This window comes from Ptychodera flava, chromosome 19 (genome assembly GCF_041260155.1).
Source record: "Ptychodera flava strain L36383 chromosome 19, AS_Pfla_20210202, whole genome shotgun sequence".
Lineage (NCBI taxonomy): Eukaryota > Metazoa > Hemichordata > Enteropneusta > Ptychoderidae > Ptychodera > Ptychodera flava.
Window position 1 is genome coordinate 4,026,649 of NC_091946.1, and position 22,134 is coordinate 4,048,782.

General features: G+C 36.5%; 1 protein-coding gene across 1 annotated transcript in view; it reads left to right on the forward strand.

Annotated features, from left to right (window-relative positions):
* Positions 1 to 22,134, forward strand: part of LOC139118420 (peroxisomal ATPase PEX1-like) — a 57,822-nt gene that overhangs the window by 23,618 nt on the left and 12,070 nt on the right. The window contains exons 10-13 of the mRNA XM_070681720.1: positions 8,297 to 8,467; positions 10,113 to 10,267; positions 18,454 to 18,664; positions 21,144 to 21,322. Of these exons, the coding sequence (XP_070537821.1) occupies positions 8,297 to 8,467; positions 10,113 to 10,267; positions 18,454 to 18,664; positions 21,144 to 21,322 (716 nt within the window). The remainder of the gene's footprint in view (positions 1 to 8,296; positions 8,468 to 10,112; positions 10,268 to 18,453; positions 18,665 to 21,143; positions 21,323 to 22,134) is intronic.

The window sequence follows — 22,134 nt, forward strand, 5'->3', positions numbered from 1 at the left end:
CATTTCGAGCCGGGCTTTAAGGGAAGTGCGGTGGCCTTTGAAAGACCCTTTGGTTTGGTTTTGTACCGTAGTATAGGAAGAAAACCCGACCTGTCGTCGTTGCTGTGAATCTTTGTGTTGTTTTTAGCCTCTTTTTTGCCTATTTGAAGAATCGTCTTTGCAGCCTTCCATCCTGCGTTCTGTGTAGCGAGTGTCTTCGATCGCTCTCTTAAGTTTGTTATGTACAACTGTCTTGAGTCCCGGTGCTTTATTGGGTGTAGAGGTAAGTATTTAGAGATCAGGGTGATATATTGGTTGCCGCAGTGTCTTTTCAGGTGTTGCCACTTTTGAAGGAATTCAACACTCGGTATTTTGGCCTGGTAAGTATTCTTTCAGGTGTACCTGTAGGCTACGTGGTACTGAATAGGGGCCACTTAGGTTTCAACACATTCGATACTCTTGGCTTTAGCTTATACCCCGTTGTATGAGTAACTGGGATCGGAAATGGGAAAGGCTTAATTAATATCCATCTTTGCTAATATTAATTCTCGTTTGGCTTACAGATTGCAACCTCTACTTGTTTCGGTGAAATTTTGACTTTCAATAGGACAAAACATTGAGTAAGACTTTCTGCTGTGTGTTATTTAGGCCTATGAAAAATATGAAAATTGCATACATATTGTTGTCAAATATCTCAAATCTTAGATTGTAAGAGATAGTCTTAGGCTTCCCTGTAATCATACAAATGAGTTAAATGGGAATTTATTGGAGTAGATTACAGTAATCGAAGAGAATGGTTCACACTATAGAAAGACTTGTCTCGGATTGCGGGGACCTAACTATAAAAGAACAGCACAGAATACTTGCCGGATGTATTGACTGTTCATGTACAGTATAGGCTAGTACAACATGGAATGTAAAACATACAAATCAAAGAAGTGGCAAATTTTTCAACTTTTTACAAAGTTTATATCCATCATTACTATCAGGATTAGGATTTTCCCAATCTATAAATAAGCTATTACTTGATTACACCTTGATTCAGCATGACTAACATTTTGCATTTGCCCGTCCCTGTGATCGCGAACAATGCCTTTAACGAAGCTTTTGAACGCTTTTTGTGAATTGTGTAAGAATGTCCTCTCTGTGGTGTATAATGTGTGAAGCCGTTGTCTAGCTCGCTTGACTCTGATGATTATGTTGACTTATTTTTTCTCAGCTGCTGGTGGCTGATCTAGCTCGAAAGTTAGATCAATCTAGTCTCTCTGATTCAATCATGCTGGTGGGAGTGGTATCTTCAAGCATTACCCTAAAACGTCCGTTTGTAGGGTCTTTGCTTCAAAGACGTCAGGGTCTAACATTGGTTAAATGTCATCCATGATAAGAAACTAATGATAGATTCACTCACAAGACATTTTAAACATTGAGGCGTCAATGGGAATATAAGCCTTTTTAGTCATTTTCTGAGGTTTGTCTCGCCTTCTTATTGCTTGGTGTAGAGAGTAGTGTTTGTTCGCCTTCTGTTTACTATTTAGTTGCGTAATTTGAATGCGTTCTGTGACATTTGGCTTTTCGGGTTTAGATCCAGAATTATTTTGCTATTGAATTTTAGTACCCAGTCGAAAAGTAATCCTCATTGGGAGTATATAGTGTTCTGCGTTGTAAGATAATTTCGAAAAATTGGTTATGATCTCTTGTTTTCTGGTAAGGAAGGTAAAGTGCTGTCGATCCATATTATCTTATTATGGAGAAGCTATATTGTGGATTAATGGTGATTGGTTTTCAGCGATAAAGGATTCTCTCGTCTTCCCGTGTGGTATTAAAAGTAACACTATTAATAGTGAGCTCTGATTTGCCCAGACGGTCACGTGACTGTGCATGTATTTACGATATACTGTAAAGTTTGCCATTCCTATCTCCAAAGTGGGTTTCTTTCACATTGTTTGTATTTTCATCACAAGTTTCAATATACTGATATAATATAGCGATAAAAAACCCTATAAGTTGGGTTCACCACTCGAGCTCGGTTTGACCATTTCACTCCTTATACACACGACTGAAGTTCGTGCGTATATGTTGTTTACGGTCGAAACCGTGTGGTATCCTTTCAAAGTGGTGCTTTATTGCTTATATATCTCTTGCGATACAATAAAAGAAAAGGGATTGATTGTTGCTGCTGTCATATCAACTTTGGATGACGACTATGACATCCAATTTAGTGTTTGTGGTTTGGAATATATAATTTTTGACATATTATAGCTGTTAACTTTCTTTCCCGAATTTGAGTTATTGAAATGAGTAAAACGTCTTTTATTAACCACCATTTTAGCTTTTTAGTGCTATTTAATGCCTATAGAGTATTTTTCTATGTTCCTTTTAACAAGTAAATGTCAGTAAAGTAACACAAACTTTTGAGTTTAGGCATTGTCACTGCATAATTTTTGAGTTTACCCCATCAAGCCATATCTTGTTGGAAAAACAGCTGCGTTAGTGTTTCAGAGATATGATATTTATGTGGCTTCCTTATTCGCTGCGTTTTGTAGGAGAGGAAACATTACCCATACCCCTCTCCCTTAAATGTATATTATAGAGGGATGTACGGCATACCATATATTAGGTAAACAATCGACGCACCCCATAAGTCTCAAGAAGATACACTAAGTTCTTTCAACTGATATATAAATACCTTGTAAAAATGTTTGGAGGAACATGAACTTAATTATTGGGTTTGAAATTAAGCAAATTTTACAATTTACATTTCATGTCCGATATAAAATCTAATCGATGTTTGAATATAGATTTATCCCCATTTAGTTGTATACCAATGGTAAGGGGATTATCTGGGCTTTCTAAGAATGTATTGTTTATGGTTTTTTTGTTTTTGTTTCCGACTAGCGGTAAATATGTTACCCCTAACCCATTCCTATTTTACTACAGAGGGCGTGACAGCCCTTCACAAACAAGTCGTTACACTCTCACACACCATCAGTTAAATGGAAAATAAGCAGATTATGACAGCTGAGAATACTAGCTAACAGAAAATCATAGTGGGTAAAATGCCTTAGAGGGGATGATTTCGATACCTGGCCAACGGACTAACTGTTTTGTGCATATTGTTCAAAAATAACTTAAAATTGACACAAACTGAAAGGCTTAAGCTTTGTAACTTTTAAATATGCAACTTTCCCCAATGAAACTATACATGTTTGGAAGGCTCATTTCAGAGCTTTCAAACAGTGTAACATTTATATGGTTTTGTAATTCATGATTCGAGACAAAAAGGGAAACATTACCCCTACCCCATATGTTGTAATTTCGTTCTTAAAAATCACTTAAAATCGATACAAACTGAACGGTTAAGCTTTGTAACTTTCAAATATGGACTTTTTCCAATAAAACTATACATGTTTGGAAAGGCCCATTTCAGAGCTTTTAAACAGTATAACATTTATATGGTTTCATGATTCATGGTTCAAGGCAGAACGGAAAACATTACCCGTACCCCTTATATTATAATTTTTTTTAAAAAGTCACTTAAAATTGACACAAACTGAAAGGCATAAGCTTTGTAACTTTCAAATATGCACTTTTCCCAATAAAACTATACATGTTTGGAAAGGCCCATTTCAGAGCTTTTAAACGGTATAACATTTATATGGTTTCATAATTCATGGTTCGAGGCAGAAAGGGAAACATTACCCCTACCCCATATGTTGTAATTTCGTCCTTAAAATAGTCACTTAAAATTGACACAAACTGAAAGGCTTAAGCTTTGTAACTTTCAAATATGCAACTTTGCCCAATAAAACTATACATGTTTGGAAATGCCCATTCAGAGCTTTCAAACAGTATAACATTTATATGGTTTCATAATTCATGGTTCAAGGCAGAACGGGAAACATTACCCGTACCCCTTATATTATAATTTTTTTTAAAAATCACTTAAAATTGACACAAACTGAAAGGCATAAGCTTTGTAACTTTCAAATATGGACTTTTCCCAATAAAACTATACATGTCTGGAAAGGCCCATTTCAGAGCTTTCAAACAGTATAACATTTATATGGTTTCATAATTCATGGTTCAAAGCAGAACGGGAAACATTACCCCTACCCCTTATATTAAATTTTTGTTGAAAAAAAAAGATTTAAAATTGACACAAACTGAAAGGTTTAAGCTTTGTAACTTTCAAATATGGACTTTTTCCAAAAAAACTATACACGTTAGAAAGGCCCATTTCAGAGCTTTCAAACAGTATAACATTTGTATGGTTTCGTATTCATGGTTCGAGGCAGAAAGGGAAACATTACTCCTACCCCATATGTTGTAATTTCGTCCTTAAAAAAATCACTTAAAATTGACATAAACTGAAAGGCATAAGCTTTGTAAGTTTAAAATATGGATTTTTCCCAATAAAACTATACATGTTTGGAAAGGCCCATTTCAGAGCTTTTAAACAGTATAACATTTATATGGTTTCGTAATTCATGGTTCGAGGCAGAAAGGGAAACATTACCCCTACCCCATATGTTGTAATTTCGTCCTTAAAAAATCATTTAAAATCGACACAAACCGAAAGGTTTAAGCTTTGTAACTTTTGAATATGCAACTTTTCCCATAAATCTATATATTTTTAGAAAGGTCTGATGCAGCACTTTCAAAAAATGTAACATTTTTATGGTTTCAACATTCATGATTCGAAACAGAAAGGGAAACATTACCCCTACCCCTTATGTTACACACGGATATGTGGCATACCGCGTAATAAGAAAACAAGCTCATGCACCCACTAAATCTCAAGACACATACTTTTAATCTTGTTTTTCTTGTTTATTGCACTGAGTTCTTCCAAAAAATATATAAATACCTTATGAAAAATTGTTTGGAGGAACGGGAACTTAATTATTGGGTGTGAAATTTAGCAAACTTTACGATTTACGGCCAATGGCCGATATAAAGTCTAATCGACGTTCGAATATTAATTAATCCCTATTAAGTTATATATCAATGAAAAGGCCATGATCTTGGCTTTCTAAAAATGTAACGTTTATAGTATTTTATTGTTTCTGTTTCCGTCGAGCGGTAGATACGTGATCCCTACCCCATTGTTGAAATCCAAGATGGCGGCCAAGATGGCGGCAAAGATGGCGCCAAATGAACCCCATGGGACACGATTTGATTTTGGGAACATCAAAATTCATTAAATATAGACCCTAAGGATTACAAAATGTAGGTTAAAAAAATACATCCATGGGGTGCATGGGAACCCTACCTTCCGACTAGACTATATGCTCGATTTCTCGATGTTAGAAATATTTGTTGTGAAAGGCTATTGTAGGAAATAAAAACGTTTTATGTGTTTGTGCTTAACCTTTCACTGATTTCATATGTTTTTTAACACTGAGATCAGTTGCCCCAACTTTTGGTTTTGATAGTCATCTTCATTTATGAAGAATGAAAGAATTTAAAAAGAATAAAAGAATTAAAAGGCACAAAAACAGTTTGATGTTACGATTTTGAAGTGGTGTCTTTTTATTTTTTAGCTCCCATAGCCATATGTATATATGGCAATGGAAGCTATTCTTATAGGCTAGGGAAATGTCTGTATGTATGTATGTCTGTATGTCTGTATGTCTGTATGTCTGTGTGTCTGTATGTCTGTATGTCTGTATGTCTGTCCGTCAACATCAAAAACTCCAAAACCGCTGTACATTTCATCTTGATATTTTGTGTGTACATGGATGATGGGCTATAGATGAGATTTTGTTCAAATGAAGTTGTCATTGCCAAAAATATGCAAATTAAGTGAAAAAATGTAAAAAACAGTCAAAATTGAAAAAACTCAATAACCACTGAGCAGATTACATGAAAAATTAGCATGTAAGTACTTTGGGCTGACATGAAATGATTGTGCACATCTTGGGTCAGTATCTTGGACTTGCTATTTTTCATGAATTTTTTTGTAATTTTCTCCCATTTTTGGTCAAAAAATCTCCTGCTCTGAAACCACAAGTCCGATTGATTTGAAACTTGGTATGGAAGTGCATAGGAGTGACCTTTCCCAAATTTGGGCAAATCGTGGTGAAATTTGCATATTTTTAGTTTACACATCCATAGACTCCCATGTATAAGGCAGATCTCCATAGACTCCATGTATAAGGCCACGAAAAATAAAAATTTAGTTTCTCATCGTATTCATATTGCAAAAAGGATGCAGTGACACAATTTTTAGTCCCCACGGATGAAGTCCAGTGAGCTTATAGATTGGGTCATGTCCGTCTGTTCGTCCATCCGTGAGTCCATCCGTTCACGCAGATATCTCAGATATTTTGACAAAATGTCATGTGACCTTGATGACCTTTGATCTCAAATATACATATTTGTCCATAACTCAGTAACCACAAGTGCTACCACCCTTCATATATGGTATGATGGGACAGCTTGTGACGCCACATATTGTACCTCATTAATTATGCACATATCTAATTTTGAGCGAGCCAATAGAGCTAGAGGTCTGATTTTTGGTATATAGGGATAACTTAGCAAAACAATTTTTTTGACAAAATGTCACGTGACCTCGGTGACCTTTGACCTCGAATATACATATTTGTCCATAACTCAGTAACCACAAGTGCTACAGCCTTCATGTATGGTATGATGGGACACCTTATGACGCCACATATTGTACCTCATTAATTATGCGCATATCTAATTTTGAGCGAGCCAATAGAGCTAGAGGTCTGATTTTTGGTATATAGGGATAACTTAGCAATACAATTTTTTTGACAAAATGTCACGTGACCTCGGTGACCTTTGACCTCAAATATACATATTTGTCCATAACTCAGTAACCACAAGTGCTACAGCCTTCATGTATAGTATGATGGGACACCTTATGACGCCACATATTGTACCTCATTAATTATGCACATATCTAATTTTGAGCGAGCCAATAGAGCTAGAGGTCTGATTTTTGGTATATAGGGATAACTTAGCAAAACAATTTTTTTGACAAAATGTCACGTGACCTCGGTGAACTTGACCTCAAATATACATATTTTTCCATAACTCGGTAACCACAAGTGCTACACCCTTCATGTTTGGTATGATTGGACACCTTATGACGCCACATACTGTACCTCAATAATTATGCGCATATCTCATTCTGAGCGAGCCAATAGAGCTGGATGTCTGATTTTTGGTATATAGGGATAACTATAGGAAAGAAATTTTTGACCAAATGTCATGTGACCTCGATGACCTTTTACCTAAAATATATGTTTATGTCAATAAATAAGTAACCACAAGTGCTATGTCCTTTGTATTTAGTAGGATGGGAGACCTTATGACAACACACGCTTTACCTCATTAATTATGTACACATCTAATTCTGGGCAAGCGAATAGAGCTAGAGATCTGATTTTTTGGCATATAGGGATTAATTAGCAATATAATTTTTTTTTTTCAAATGTCATGTGACCTCGATGACCTTTGACCTTGATTATACATATATATGCATATTTCAGTAACCACAAGTTCTATACCCTCCAATTTTGATAGGATATTAGACCTTAAGATGTCACATCTTGTACCTCATTTATAATGCGCATATGTATTTCTTGGCTGGCCAATACTGCTAGAGGTCTGATCTTTTTTCCCGATTTAGAACCATAACTTAGACATGCCTCATGTGTTTCAAATTGGGAACAACAACATAGACCTATGTGCCCATAGATCTCAACATATACACTCCAGTGATACTTCTTAATGACCACATTTTCCTGCCCCATCAAGACTAATACTCCTATTACAAGTGGGGACTATGTCATTGTAAATGACTTGTTGAGTTAATGGTTGTATCACAGTATTCGATATATCTAATTCTGTATTTTTTCCATTTTATATTCTGAATAATTACATTAAACATATTTCACTGTCTCCAGTACATTTCATTTAAGTATTTTCACTTCATGCACTTTATCCCTTTCACACATGTTCAAATATCTGACCAGAGAACAAACACTAAATAGTCCAGGATGGGAGCTACAGTGTCATTGACGCTATTTTTCAATCGCATGTTCTTGGCCCCCATTCTGAGTGCGGGTGAAAAAACTCCTGGACCACTGTATTTGGGATTTGACCTGATGATCGGACCAGTTAATTTCCATCATGGCCAGTGATTTTTTAAAGTTACTGGTCTGCTTGGCCAGTAGAGATTTTGCGTGAGTTTCGCACTTTGCTTGTAAATGATGAGAAAATCAGTGTTGCCATTGACGACTCCTGCTAGTATATCCTTATTTGGCCCTTCTTCTTGCAGGCAAAAGAGTGGAGAACATTCGCAAGATTTGGGAAGAGGCTTTTCAAGAAGCGTTCTGGAGACAGCCATCTGTGATCCTATTGGATGGTTTAGATCATGTGACTAGTGCACCATTGGGTCCTGAACAGGAACTTGGGCCTGAAGCAGTCTACAACACAAGAGTAGCACAAAGTAAGCTGTGTGGTCAAAATTATTTTTCAAAAAAGCATATCACCATGACGATGGTTTTTAAACCTTCAGTATTAACTTGGAATGGAAAGCCAGTATAATGTATGTAGGGTTTACACACATATACAAGGAGACAATCATGTGGAAGGACAATGGCAATGCCACTGCTGTTCAAAAAACATTTGTGTGTATTCTCTATGTTTGGCAAAAACACTAAACTAAAGAAATCCCGGGTACCAGCTCAAGGAAGTTTGCATCTTGAAAATGAAAGTTTAAAATGTTTTGAACAAGCTGCCCACAAAAACTTTGAAATATTGACTTTCATAATCAAGAATAAAAAATCAAGGTCGCCTTCCAAATGTTTGTATTAAAGATGCAAATAAATTCAAATCATCGATATTTGATTAAATGGCCACCATTTTTGTTTCTACTTCTGTGGGAATAAATTAAAATTATTCCATTTTTACAAAAACAAGCAGTTTAAAAGTTATGAATTTCTCAACAGAATTTAAATTGAATCCAAATAATCTGTAGCAAAGCAAAAATATCTTAGAATATGTGCATTGAGCCACAGAGTGATGTGGTTATTAAGATATGCTTTTGGATGTGAGGAAAAGGTTATTATCTCCTGATTGAATGAATAAGACATCGTCCCACTTCCCCCTAGTCCTTGGTAGTTGTTTATGCATTGTAAAATATGTGAATGAAGATTTTTAGAATAGCTTTGAAAATATTTCTGTCAGGGCCCTTCTGCCTTTAAGGTAATTGAGAGACTTAAACTTTTACTCAAACTTTCCTCAAGGAAACTTCTAACCGTGACCCAACGGTTAGAAGAAAAAAGGAAAAAAAAAAAAAAAAAAGAAACTTCTAACCATTATTTCAATAAAGCAAGAATAAAAATCAGGGTTTCAAATTTTAGAACCAGAGAAGCAAATTACCTAACCTTTAAGAAAGTTTGAAATTCAAAATGGCCATCATTCCTGTGTTACTCTATGAGATGAAATTAAAGAAATTGAGAAAGTGGGTTTTCACAAAACTAAGACAGTGAAAACTTTACTTACTAGAAGAACTTTAAAATGAGCTCCCTAAGTAGTGTATCAGAAAAAATTGTAAAAGATTGAGAGTCTGGACATCTCTCCTCAAGGTACATTCCCCTTTGATAAAGGTAGAATAGGTCTCCAGACAGATATCCTGTGCCAGAAATTTGTACAGCTTTTTACTGATCAGCTGCTTGTGTCGTCATAGTCATTTGAAAGTCTGTAAATGAAGTTCCACTGTCTTTGCACAGTAACCCCTTATTTTTATTATTGATCATGAAAGAGAAAGATTTAAACTTTTAAGAAGTTTGATTGAAAATTAAGAACTTTCTGTTTCAAGGTGCATGTTACTTCAACCCTTTCAGTACCATGGTTTGGCCCAAACCCACTGTTTTCAATGGTGAGTGTGGACCTGTTTACAGGGAACGGGGATGAACAGGTTGAAGTGCCATTGTTTTTCATGATAAAGTTGGACCTCTATATAGGAAAACAGGTGTAAAGGCAGAAGGACTTTACAGAACTTGCTCAAGAATACTTTGCTCTCTCAGATCAATGACAAGTGTACATTTTCTGTATTTCTCAAACTTACAGTATCTGTTTTGTCTTTCCAGCTCTGAAAGACATAATTTTGTCATCACTGTCAGCCAATCACAGAGTAGCTCTCATAGCAACCAGCAAATCACAGAAAACAATCCATTCATCTCTGGTAGCAACAAGAGGCACCCACATCTTCCAGAATATGGTAGAAATGACACCTCCAAATGCTGTAAGTAAAAACCATCGTCATGTTTAGATTTCTGATGTCAATATCTTACAATCAGAGAATGGCGTATTCCAGCCCTTTGTATGGTATGGTATGTTTATCCTTATGGTAGAATGCATCTAGGGAATATATATTCAGACCTTCAAAGTTTTACAACTCTTTTCTGATCTACCACTCATAGGGGCTCATTTTAACGCTTCAACAGTAAGAAAACTTTTTATTGCCTTGTTTTTTAAAAATTGAAAATTTTTTTTTCTGCCATAAAGTTAACACAGGGATAGCAGTCATTTTGAATTTCAAATATCGTGAAATGTTTTATAATTTTTTTCTTTAGTACTAAAGTTTGCTCGGTGACCCCTGATTTTTATTGTTGATTTGGTAAGAGAATGGTTGAAAGTTTCGTCGAGCAAGGTTCAAGCAAAAGTTTAAGTCTTTCAATGTTACGGTGCATACTACGTTAAATAAAGATTTCACTAAGTCTTATGTTTGGTACCTTTTTTATGGAATTACAGGTAACAGGTGCTGTGATCAATATAACAAGCAGGATGGATTTTAATAAAATATTTGGAACTTTTTGGACATGCAATGAATAAAACACCTCAAACAGAATGTGTTTTGAAAATTAAAACAGCTAGTATTAATTACAAACACAAGAATGAGAAAAATACAAGCATGCTACTGTGCCATAAGAGAGAGTCACTAATATATGGTTAGAGCGTGATAGGCTGATTCTTTATTCTCATCCTTGCAAAACTGAACAGTATTGAATATTAATAAGATGTGAATGTGGTTGCTCATTGGTCCTTTCCATTCCATCATACTAAGCCATAATGGAATTTGTCATTTTTACAATGGTTTTCCTAGTCACCACACACCCTGCATTTAGGGCTGTGATGACCTATGACCTACCATTCTAAATGACACATACATACAAATTTGGCTTAGTCCTTACAAGTTTACATATTTGCATGTGATGCCGGGCTGTGGTGAACCGACGGTCCAAGGGATCTTGGTGATGGTCCAAGGGACCATGGTGAACCCCTACATTTGTACAGCTTTCACATGAACTGCTGCCCTACATCTTCCTGACACTTCTACTGTGAAACTTTAATAAGTGAAAGGCTTTAATACACAGATATTCTGATTAAAAAAGGTTATTTTTAGTTTCCCTGTGAACAAACATTCTTTGTACAGCTGTTGAGTTAAAAATAGAGCAACCATACTGCAATTTTCACATTGAACTGACTTCCAATAATAGCAAAGTTCATGATATAACATGTGTAGTATTCATATTTGGCACCTGAGACAGACATCTACTGAAGGAAGTAGCTTTAAGGTCAAGGTCAAAGTTTGGGCAAACTTATGCAACAAAAAGGATTTGTTGTGCCATAGTCAAATCGATGTCAATATTAATATAATTTTAGAGGTATGATTTGGAGTGACGTGACTAAGTTATATAAACTTACAAAGCTTACCCGCTCATCATGAGACTGATATCAACCCTTTTCCTCTCAGACAGAATCACTTCCCCATCCACCAAGTCATTTAAAGTGGTATTGCACCAATCCAATAACTCTTTTTCACCCACTTTGCTCAGTCTATTGCAGCAGCTGTAGTTCATAAAAATCATGTTTGCAGTGCGTATGTTTTCAGGGGCCTTCAAATGTTCAATTTTTTGCTAAAATGCACCGTATGGGACATGTTCTGCTTCACTACTGTTAACCAATTTGACCTGATGGTGAAATATGACCTTGACAGGATAAGGGTTGATGTCAAAAAGGGTAAACCTTTAAAGATGATATAGTTGTATCAAACTCTCTGGAGCCTGTTCTAAGTTTGTGAATACTTGCAATAGTTGTGTAAAATCATAATAATCACTGCTCCTTTGCTCCCTTGACGGATTGTCTCTTGCTCAAAGGGTTGTTTTAAATCACAGACGCTTTGTCAAGGGACAATATCTGTAACTTTTGATTACCTTTTTTGATTATTTTCTAGAAAATATACCTTGTTTTCCCTGCAGTCTGTCCAAATATTGGTAGTGACCATGATAACACAACCTATTGTACGCCATGATATACTGTTATTGTTGACATATCATATCAGTGCAGGATATAAAATTCAGTTGTCAACAATATCACACAACACTACACACATGTACAGTGTTGGCATGTTGAACACAAGGCCTTTGAACACAATTTTTTAAAGGAGAACATTACAAGAAACTGAATTTTGCAGACAGAAGATTATTCAAAAATGCATCAGCGCCAAAACTTAAATGAAAATTAAGCAAAAAGTCATTAGATGATGAGTAGTAGATGTACCGTACAATGGTAGTGATCTAAACATGCACATGTAATATAATTTTTTTAGCTTTTAGAGGATCTGTCAACATCATTCTTTGAATACAAATAGTGTTATTTTTGGATATGAAAATTTTATTGGCTGGCTCTTGTCATAGTATTGTTTGATATTAAGTTCTCATATGCTATACAAATACAGGTCAAGGGTGAAGTTGGTATAAACTATAGTCTGTGTTCATTTTTGTTCTCTATATACAAGTTTCTTATAGGATCTTGGGGAAAAGTACTTTTTTGACTGTCATGTCAGAATTCTTCCACAGTTTTTTGATGAAATATATCATGTTATTTTTTTTGTGTGAAAGCAAAGTAGAAACTTATTGTGTCTCATTTTATTAAATGTCTATGATGTTTAGCATATATTACCATACAATAATCTTTTTTCCTGCCGAAATTCTAGTAACAAATTGTGTAAATATTGTGACAAACAAATTACAAATGGATAAATTTCTACTCTGGCAGTTGAGGAGGGAAAGAATGTAAGCTATGTTGAAGGTCAGACAGACAATTACGTGAGAGTGAGTCGGGCATTGGAAAATGTCATGAGTTCAGGCAGTCATACAGCTGAACTTTTGTATTTGCAAAACACTTAGTATTTATGAATTCAACATCAAAATTTATTGATCTGTCAATTATTCAGAGGGCCATTCAAAATAAAATTATTAGTTGCATCTTGAGCATCAAGTTTGTGGAAAATTGATGTTTTATGTCACAGATATTATCATTATGCAGTACTATGAGTAAAAATAGCCTGTGATGGTTTGAAACACAAAAGACGAGAAGGAGCAGAAATTGAACAAAGGGCAACTCAAAAGATACTATTTTTATTCAAAAACAGGTAATTACATTAATTACATACAAGAAAATACATTAGTATTGCAATAATGCAAAAATTATGGACACAAATATGACACTTTACATTTGGTGTTATTTCCACATGGAGTTGTTGGAAGACATAAAACCTCTACATGGATTGAAATTCGGCATATGTCAAATCAAAAATTCAGTAATAGCTAGCGCAGTGGGCTGCCCAAGGACCGCAAGCTTATCACTGATATGCAAGTGTTACAGCAGTAGAATAAGAATACAATTTTTGAGCAAATAGTCTCAGCCATTGCAATCCCATGATTCTTGTGATTGCATCATTACATGTCACAGCCCAGTTTCAATAGTTTTTTACTGTGAGCAAAATTTTCAAGTAATAAAGTTATAAAACTACTCAATTGACTGAAAAGATTGGAAAAGGATTAAAAAGCATTGATATATTTTCATTTGGGATAAACCATATCACACTGTTTGATAGCATCTGCCCTGGGCATGCTGCGCGCCAGCAGCTGTCTTGTGTCAAAGGTCACCGCCATGGCACAAAGTACACTGCAGTGTGGTGAGTGGTCTCAGCAAGCTGTCCACTCATCGCCAGCAAGGCTGCAAGGCAGTTAAGACCTGTAACAAAGAGGAGTATCATAAATAATCTTCATCCAAAACTCATCCACAACGAAAATGTCACTTTATTAGTCCCCACGGACACAGTCCGGGGGGGACTTATAGGTTTGGTCATGTCCGTGCGTCTGTGCGTCAGTGCGTCTGTCCGTCCGTTCACGCAGATATCTCAGAGATGCCTGGAGCGATTTCATTCAAACTTGGTACAAGGATTACTTCATATGTCATACATATGCACGTTGATTTGTTTTCTGATACGATCCAATATGGCCGCCAGGCGGCCATTTTGTTACGATTTTTTCATGTACGGAGCCATAACTCAGGCACATCTCAACCAATTCTATTCAAAGTTGGTACAAGGACATTGACCTATATCATACATATGCACGTCAATTTGTTTCACGATATGATCCAATATGGCCGCATGGCGGCCATTTTGTTTCAATTTTTTCATGTACGGAGCCATAAATCAGGCATGTTTCAACCGATTTTATTCAAAGTTGGTACAAGGACATTGACCTATGCCATGCATATCCACATTGATTTGTTTTGTGATATGATCCAATATGGCCGCATGGCGGCCATTTTGTTACAATTTTTCATGTACGGAGCCATAACTCAGGCACATCTCAACCGATTTTATTAAAAGTTTGTACAAAGACATTGACCTATGTCATGCATATCCACATTGATTTGTTTTGTGATACAATCCAATATGGCCGCATGGCGGCCATTTTGTTACGATTTTTTCATGTACGGAGCCATAACTCAGGTACATCTTAACTGATTTTATTCAAAGTTGGTACAAGGACATTGACCTATATCATACATATGCACTTCAATTTGTTTCACGATATAATCCAATATGGCCGCATGGCGGCCATTTTGTTACAATTTTTCATGTACGGAGCCATAACTCAGGCACGTCTCAACCGATTTTATTCAAAGTTGGTACAAGGACATTGACCTATATCATACATATGCACGTCAATTTGTTTCACGATATGATCCAATATGGCCGCATGGCGGCCATTTTGTTACAATTTTTTCATTTCCTTGGCCATAACTCAGGCACGTCTAAACAAATTGTACTGCATCAAACTTTACCGGTGATGATGTGTCAGTGTTAGGATAGGATGCAAAAATGTTTGGCAGCATCCTGTTTATTAAGTACTAATTGATTCATTTAATGACCTTTTGTAATTAGTATGGCGGCTTACATTGGTTTCATGTTTTCACCACCATGGAACTCATTTTTGACCATTAAGCCCCATCTGTATTGCAGTATTTTTCATCACAGACCTAATTACTTTTTCCTCTCAGAGGACTTGTAATTAAAGTACAAGTGGGGACTGTGTCATTGTCAAGACTTGTTGAAATTACATAGCTGAGTGATCTTATGGCACCAGTATGATATTTAAGCAATAAAGCATACCCAGTGGTGGTATACCAAAAGATTTTGACCAGTTCACGACATATATGCACGAGCGATAGTGAGCGCATATATGAAGTTAAATGGTCAAAATTGAGTGGTATACCGTCCCTTGGTGTGATTTATTGCTATTTTATCATAACAGTATTTGAAATTCTAGCGTGGAACGTCAAAACAGATTTTTCCTCAAGCTGAGAGCACGAGCATATGCCAGCCGTGGTATATCGCCAATATACCACAGTTCTTTTCGTGCCTCGACCAATCAGATCATGAATCACTGTATTTGTGCCATCAATATACTGGTATGATATAATAAACAAGTCATTGTCAATGACATAGTCCCCACTTGTAATAGGAGTATTAGTCTTGATGGGGCAGGGAAATGAGGTCATTAAGAAGTATCACTGGAGTGTATATGTTCAGATCTATGGACACATAGGTCTATGTCATTGTTCCCAATTTGAAACAAGAGGCATGTATAAGTTATGGTTCAAATCAGGAAAAAAGATCAGACCTCTAGTTGTATTGGCCAGCCAAGAAATACATATGTGCATAATAAATGAGGTACAAGATGTGACATCTTAAGGTCTATTATCCTATCAAAATCAAAGCGTAAAGAACTTGTGGTTACTGAGATATGCATATATATGCATATTGAAGGTCAAAGGTCATCAAGGTCACGTGACATTTTGAAAAAAAAAACAAAAAAACATTGTATTGCTAATTAATCCATATATGCCAAAATTCAGACCTCCAGCTCTATTGGCTTGGCCACAATTATATATGGGCATAATTAACGAGGTTAAGCATGTGTTGTCATAAGTTCTTCCAACCTACTCAATATAAAGGACATAGCACTTGTGGTTACTTATTTATTGACATTATCGTGTATTGTAGGTATAAGGTTATAGAGGTCACATGACATTTTGTCAAAAAATTTCTATCCTATAGTCTATCCCTATATACTAAAAATCGTACATTTACCTCTATTGGCTTGCTCAAAATAAGATATGCACATAATTAATGAGGTACAATATGTGGCGTCATAAGGTGTCCCATCATACCATTCATGAAGGCTGTAGCATTAATGGTTCCTGAGTTATGGACAAATATGTATATTTGAGGTCAAAGGTCACCGAGGTCACATGACATTTTGTCAAAAATTGTATTGCTAAGTTATCCCTACATACCAAAAATCATACCTCTAGCTCTATTGGCTCGCTCAAAGTTAGATATGCGCATAATAATGAGGAACAATATGTGGCGTCATAAGCTGTCCCATCATACCAAATATGAAGGGTCTAGCACTTGTGTTTACTGAGTTATGGACAAATATGTATATTTGAGGTCAAAGGTCACCAGGTCACGTGACATTTTGTCAAAAAAATTGTATTGCTAAGTTATCCATATATACCAAAAATCAGACCTCTAGCTCTATCGGCTCGCTCAAAATTAGATATGCGCATAATTAATGAGGTACAATATGTGGCGTCATAAGGTGTCCCTTCATACAAATATGAAGAGTGTAGCACTTGTGGTTACTGAGTTATGCACAAATATGTATATTTGAGGTCAAGGGTCATTGAGGTCACGTGACATTTTGTCAAAAAAATTGTATTGCTAAGTTATCCCTACAAACCAAAAATCAGACCTCTGGCTCTATTGGCTTGCTCAAAATTAGATATGCACATAATTAATGAGGAACAATATGTGGCGTCATAAGCTGTCCCATCATACCAAATATGAAGGGTGTAGCATTAGTGATTACTGAGTTATGGACAAATATGTATATTTGAGGTCAAAGGTCACCAAGGTCACGTGACATTTGTCAAAGTGTCTGAGATATCTGCGTGAACGGATGGACTCACATGGATGGACTCACGGACTGACATGACCCAATCTATGAGCCCCCTGGACTTTATCTGTGGGGACTAAAAACTGTGTCACTGCATCCTTTTTGCAATATGAATACTATGAGAAACTAAATTTTTATTTTTCTTGGCCTTATACATGGGAGTCTATGGACTGCCTTATACATGGGAGTCTATGGACTGCCTTATACATGGGAGTCTATGGACTTCCTTATACATGGGAGTCTATGGACTGCCTTATACATGGGAGTCTATAGACCGCCTTATACATGGGAGTCTATGGACTGCCTTATACATGGGAGTCTATGGACTGCCTTATACATGGGAGTCTATGGACTTCCTTATACATGGGAGTCTATGGACCGCCTTATACATGGGAGTCTATGGACCGCCTTATACATGGGAGTCTATGGACTGCCTTATACATGGGAGTCTATGGACTTCCTTATACATGGGAGTCTATGGACTGCCTTATACATGGGAGTCTATAGACCGCCTTATACATGGGAGTCTATGGACTGCCTTATACATGGGAGTCTACGGACTGCCTTATACATGGGAGTCTATGGACTTCCTTATACATGGGAGTCTATGGACTTCCTTATACATGGAGTCTATGGACCGCCTTATACATGGGAGTCTATGGACGGCCTTATACATGGGAGTCTATGGACTGACTGCCTTATACATGGGAGTCTATGGAGGTGAAAATTAAAAAGTCCTCTAACACCGCCAAATTTGATCGCATTGTGAAACAAATCGACGTGCATCTGTATGAGGTAGGGTACTATCCTTGTACCAAGTTTGAACGAAATCGCTCCAGGCGTCTCTGAGATATCTGCGTGAACCGACGGACGCACGGACGGACGCACACACGGACGGACGCACGGACATGACCAAACCTATAAGTCCCCCCGGACGGTGTCCGTGGGGACTAATAATAGGATGATGTCAAAGAAAGAGTAATCACTACCAATATTCATTAGTCAAATGCACTCAGTAAAACATGGAATGGATATATATCTGTACTGTGTATCATTATGATGGGATTGGAGATAACAATATGATACCTGACTGTTTCTTTGCCAGGTTGCAAGGAAGGAGATTCTCAAGTCTGTGATTGAATCCAAGATTGAGGTTGACATGAGAAGTATTGATGCCATCAATATGGAAAACTTTGGATTGAAAACGGAGGGCTTTGTTGCAAGGGACATCGTGACTGTCGTTGAGAGGGCCATACATACTGCCAGTGGGAGAAAACTGTACAGCAACCGTTGTGATGTTGCCATGGAAACTGAAGGTCTGTTCTTGTTCCTGCCTTTTTGAGTTGTTTCAGTGAAATAGTTGCTGTATCAGAAGAACAAATTTGATATGATTTGATTTGATTTGATTTGATGTACCGTATATTTATCCTTTCATTGAGGTTTTGTGAAATTTGTCAATAAAGTTAAGATATGCTAGCCCATGCAAGTCCATCAGGTTTTATTTGAGGAACAGAATATTTCAAACTTAAACAGAGAATGCCAAATAATATGCGAAAGATATAAAATTGAAGCCTGACATATCTTGTGAAGGAAATCTATGAATGTTTTTTTTAGTTTTCAAATGTTCAAAACTAATGTGCAAGTGTAGCGAGTAGACACATTAACGGAAGTACCAATAGCAATTGGGTATTTAGTGACATATACTTTAGGTATACAATAGAGAAGTGTGGTGAATTGTGGGATGGGGTCTTGGAGTGAGTGTTGTGTAGTTTAATAGTGTACCTGTCTGGTGTAATGTAGTACAGTATGATAAGGTTATTCACAAATTACCAGCCATTATGTCCGAGTACATTGTACAGCGGAGATATTGTTCCAGGTGTGTATGATGTTTGAGGATATAAATCCAGGTATTTTGTGAATAACATTATTATACACCTTCAAGTCGAATTTCACAGGAATATTCAAAAGTATATAGTGTTTTGAAAATTCCATGTCGTAAACTGCATCAAGTGATAACCTGCAGAGTGACTGAGAACGCATTCTGCCTGTCTGCTGAGCACACAGAACGAAAACTCAACCTGCACAGTGCAGTGCATGTGCAAGACATTGTAGTTAAGCGGAATTATTTCATAGGATTTGGACTGCTTGACTAAGTAATCGTTAGATGTACATTTTTTTGAAAAAAACATAGTGAAATATTGTCTTGTTTTCGCTATGTTTACATGAAACTTATGAGGTCAAAGGTCAAACAGCGCCCAATAACAACCAAAGTTATTGTACTCCGCGTTGATTTAGTAGAGTGCATTCAAGTGTAGTGAAATGTAGAGCAGTCAAGTGCAATGTGGTATAATGTACCGGTAGAATAGTGTAGTGCAGAACAACATATCAAATATTGTGTGGTGTTAAAATTTATATGAAAGTTTGGATATTTTTAGACCACGATGTTTTCTTATATTTCCTTCCCTCACACAAGCTTCCATCAAGCTACTGCTCATTTGTGAAATAATAATGTAGTATAACTGTAGAGCATTTGTTCATATATATGTACCTGTTTTTAAAGAATTTAGGATTTGAAATACCCAATGAATCAAAAATAGGTCCTTCATAAGGTTGTAGGTTGTTTTGCACTGTTCTGTGTCACCTAGACTGGAAGATCGTTACTCAAGGATACTCTATACACTCCCCCCTCTTACATGGGGCGTAACGGATCTTTCAGTCTGTGTCTAACCGTGTGGTATATTGTGCTGTTCCCCGCTTGCTAGACACTTGTACAGGTACAGCACCGTAGAATACACCATGAGTCCTTTTGCGAATACCTTAGTACAGTGCATTTGCACTCTCTGTCACAGTACTGTAGAGTGGTTTAAGGCAGTGTTGTGTGTAGTATTGTGTTGCAGACAAGTGTACAGTATTTTAATGCTGTGTTGTACCAGCTACATTTATTACATGCCTCAATGTGGGTGCAAATCAGTGCATTGATTTGAATAGGAACATCTGGGGAGTTAGCGGGCCGGTGAACGATGTACTGACCAGTTTCCATGGTTACCTGGCCCAGTGAAGCCCTTCGACATTTTTCGACGTCAATGTAGACACTTAACGCTAGATGTAAAATATCCATGCATGCACTGCTATTTTGACTTTCATTAAAATCTGTTTGATGCTGGTCCACAATGATAAAATTGTTTGAAAATGCCCTGCATGTAAATAAATATCATGTAGCATTAACTGTAATGAGGCATGTAATAAAAATATACATGGGTTTATGTGCCCTCGCAGCAGGAGACAATTTGCCCTCCTGGCGTTGGGCAAATTGTCACCTGCTCTCGGGCACATAAACCCATGTATTCAGGCAATAATATATTATATTGCGTAGCACACAGTGTGTGCAATGCAGTTTGGTGAAGTGTAAGATACCAATTGAAAATACACTTTGATATAGAATGCAGTGCGGTGTCTTTTATTGTTGCTATATGCTTTGGATGCAAGCTGATGAGAGTGAAAATGTATATCACACTATGATATGATATACTTCACATTTTAATTTGTATTGTCATGAATGTCAGCTTTAGGGATTTGTACATTTCAGTGTCATTATGTGTATTTACCCGTCAGTTTTCCTTGGCATTTTACACCCTAATTTAGACCACATAAGTTTCTATGAAATCTGTTACACAATCTGTGTTATGTTTTAGCATGTTGCTATTGGGGGATTCTGTAGAGTGTTTCAGCATGTTGCTATGGGAGATTCTGTACACAACTTCTTCAATTGCTTTTTTCTTGTTTTAACCTTTATAGATGAATCAGAAGAGATTCTCTTGACAAACATGGACTTCACCGTGGCCTTGGAAAACTTTACTCCACTGTCACTGCTTAATGTACCTTTGCACAGTCCTGGTAAACTTGGATGGCAGGACGTTGGTGGACTCACAGAGGTGAAGAATATCCTGGTGGAAACATTGGAACTGCCAGCTAAGGTGAAACAGAACATGATATACGTGTGTCAACATAGTTATTTTCGTATTTATGGTGAGACAAGTTTGGAAATCTCATCATACATTCTGTTGATGTTCTTGTTGTTGTCAAATTTTAAAGTTCACAATCAACATCAAGCGATTCAAATACATTTAATATATGCATGTGAACAAGTGTCAATGAAATTTTTAAAGAGCAAAATCTTTGTCAAAGCTCATTAATTACAACTTTGATATATTTTCTAGTACTATTGTTCTGTTTGTAAAAATAGCTTTGTTGTCCTACTCCCAAAAACCATATACAATATCATGTCCAAATGTCATGTGATCAATTTATCAACTCAGACTGAATGTTTGTTTGTTCATTGTTCAATGTTATTGTCAACAACTGACTTTTAGTCCAGACTGGAATTTGTCTGTCAACAAGGGCATTGTATGTTGCACACAATGCACAGTTGTTAGCAATCAACATGCTTATGGAGAAGTGTAAGAAAATATACAAAATAATGAAAGTATTTTCAAACGTTACAGCTACAGAAGATGTTCTCAAGTATAAAAGACAACATATTTCATTATTTGTCTATGCTCAAGAAAACAGTAAATGTAGCCTTGTCTAGGACAAACTACACCCATACATCCAAACACATATACTTATTCTAATGTGAGAGGAAAGCAGAATAGAATATTTGATTTTGCAACAGCAGCCTACTTACTGTAATAGGTTTTGCTGAAGGTCAAATTCACACTGTAAAGAGCACTGAAATAAGTGATCAGGTCTAATGGCTATGTTTCATCTTTTTTCAAATACTCCCAAT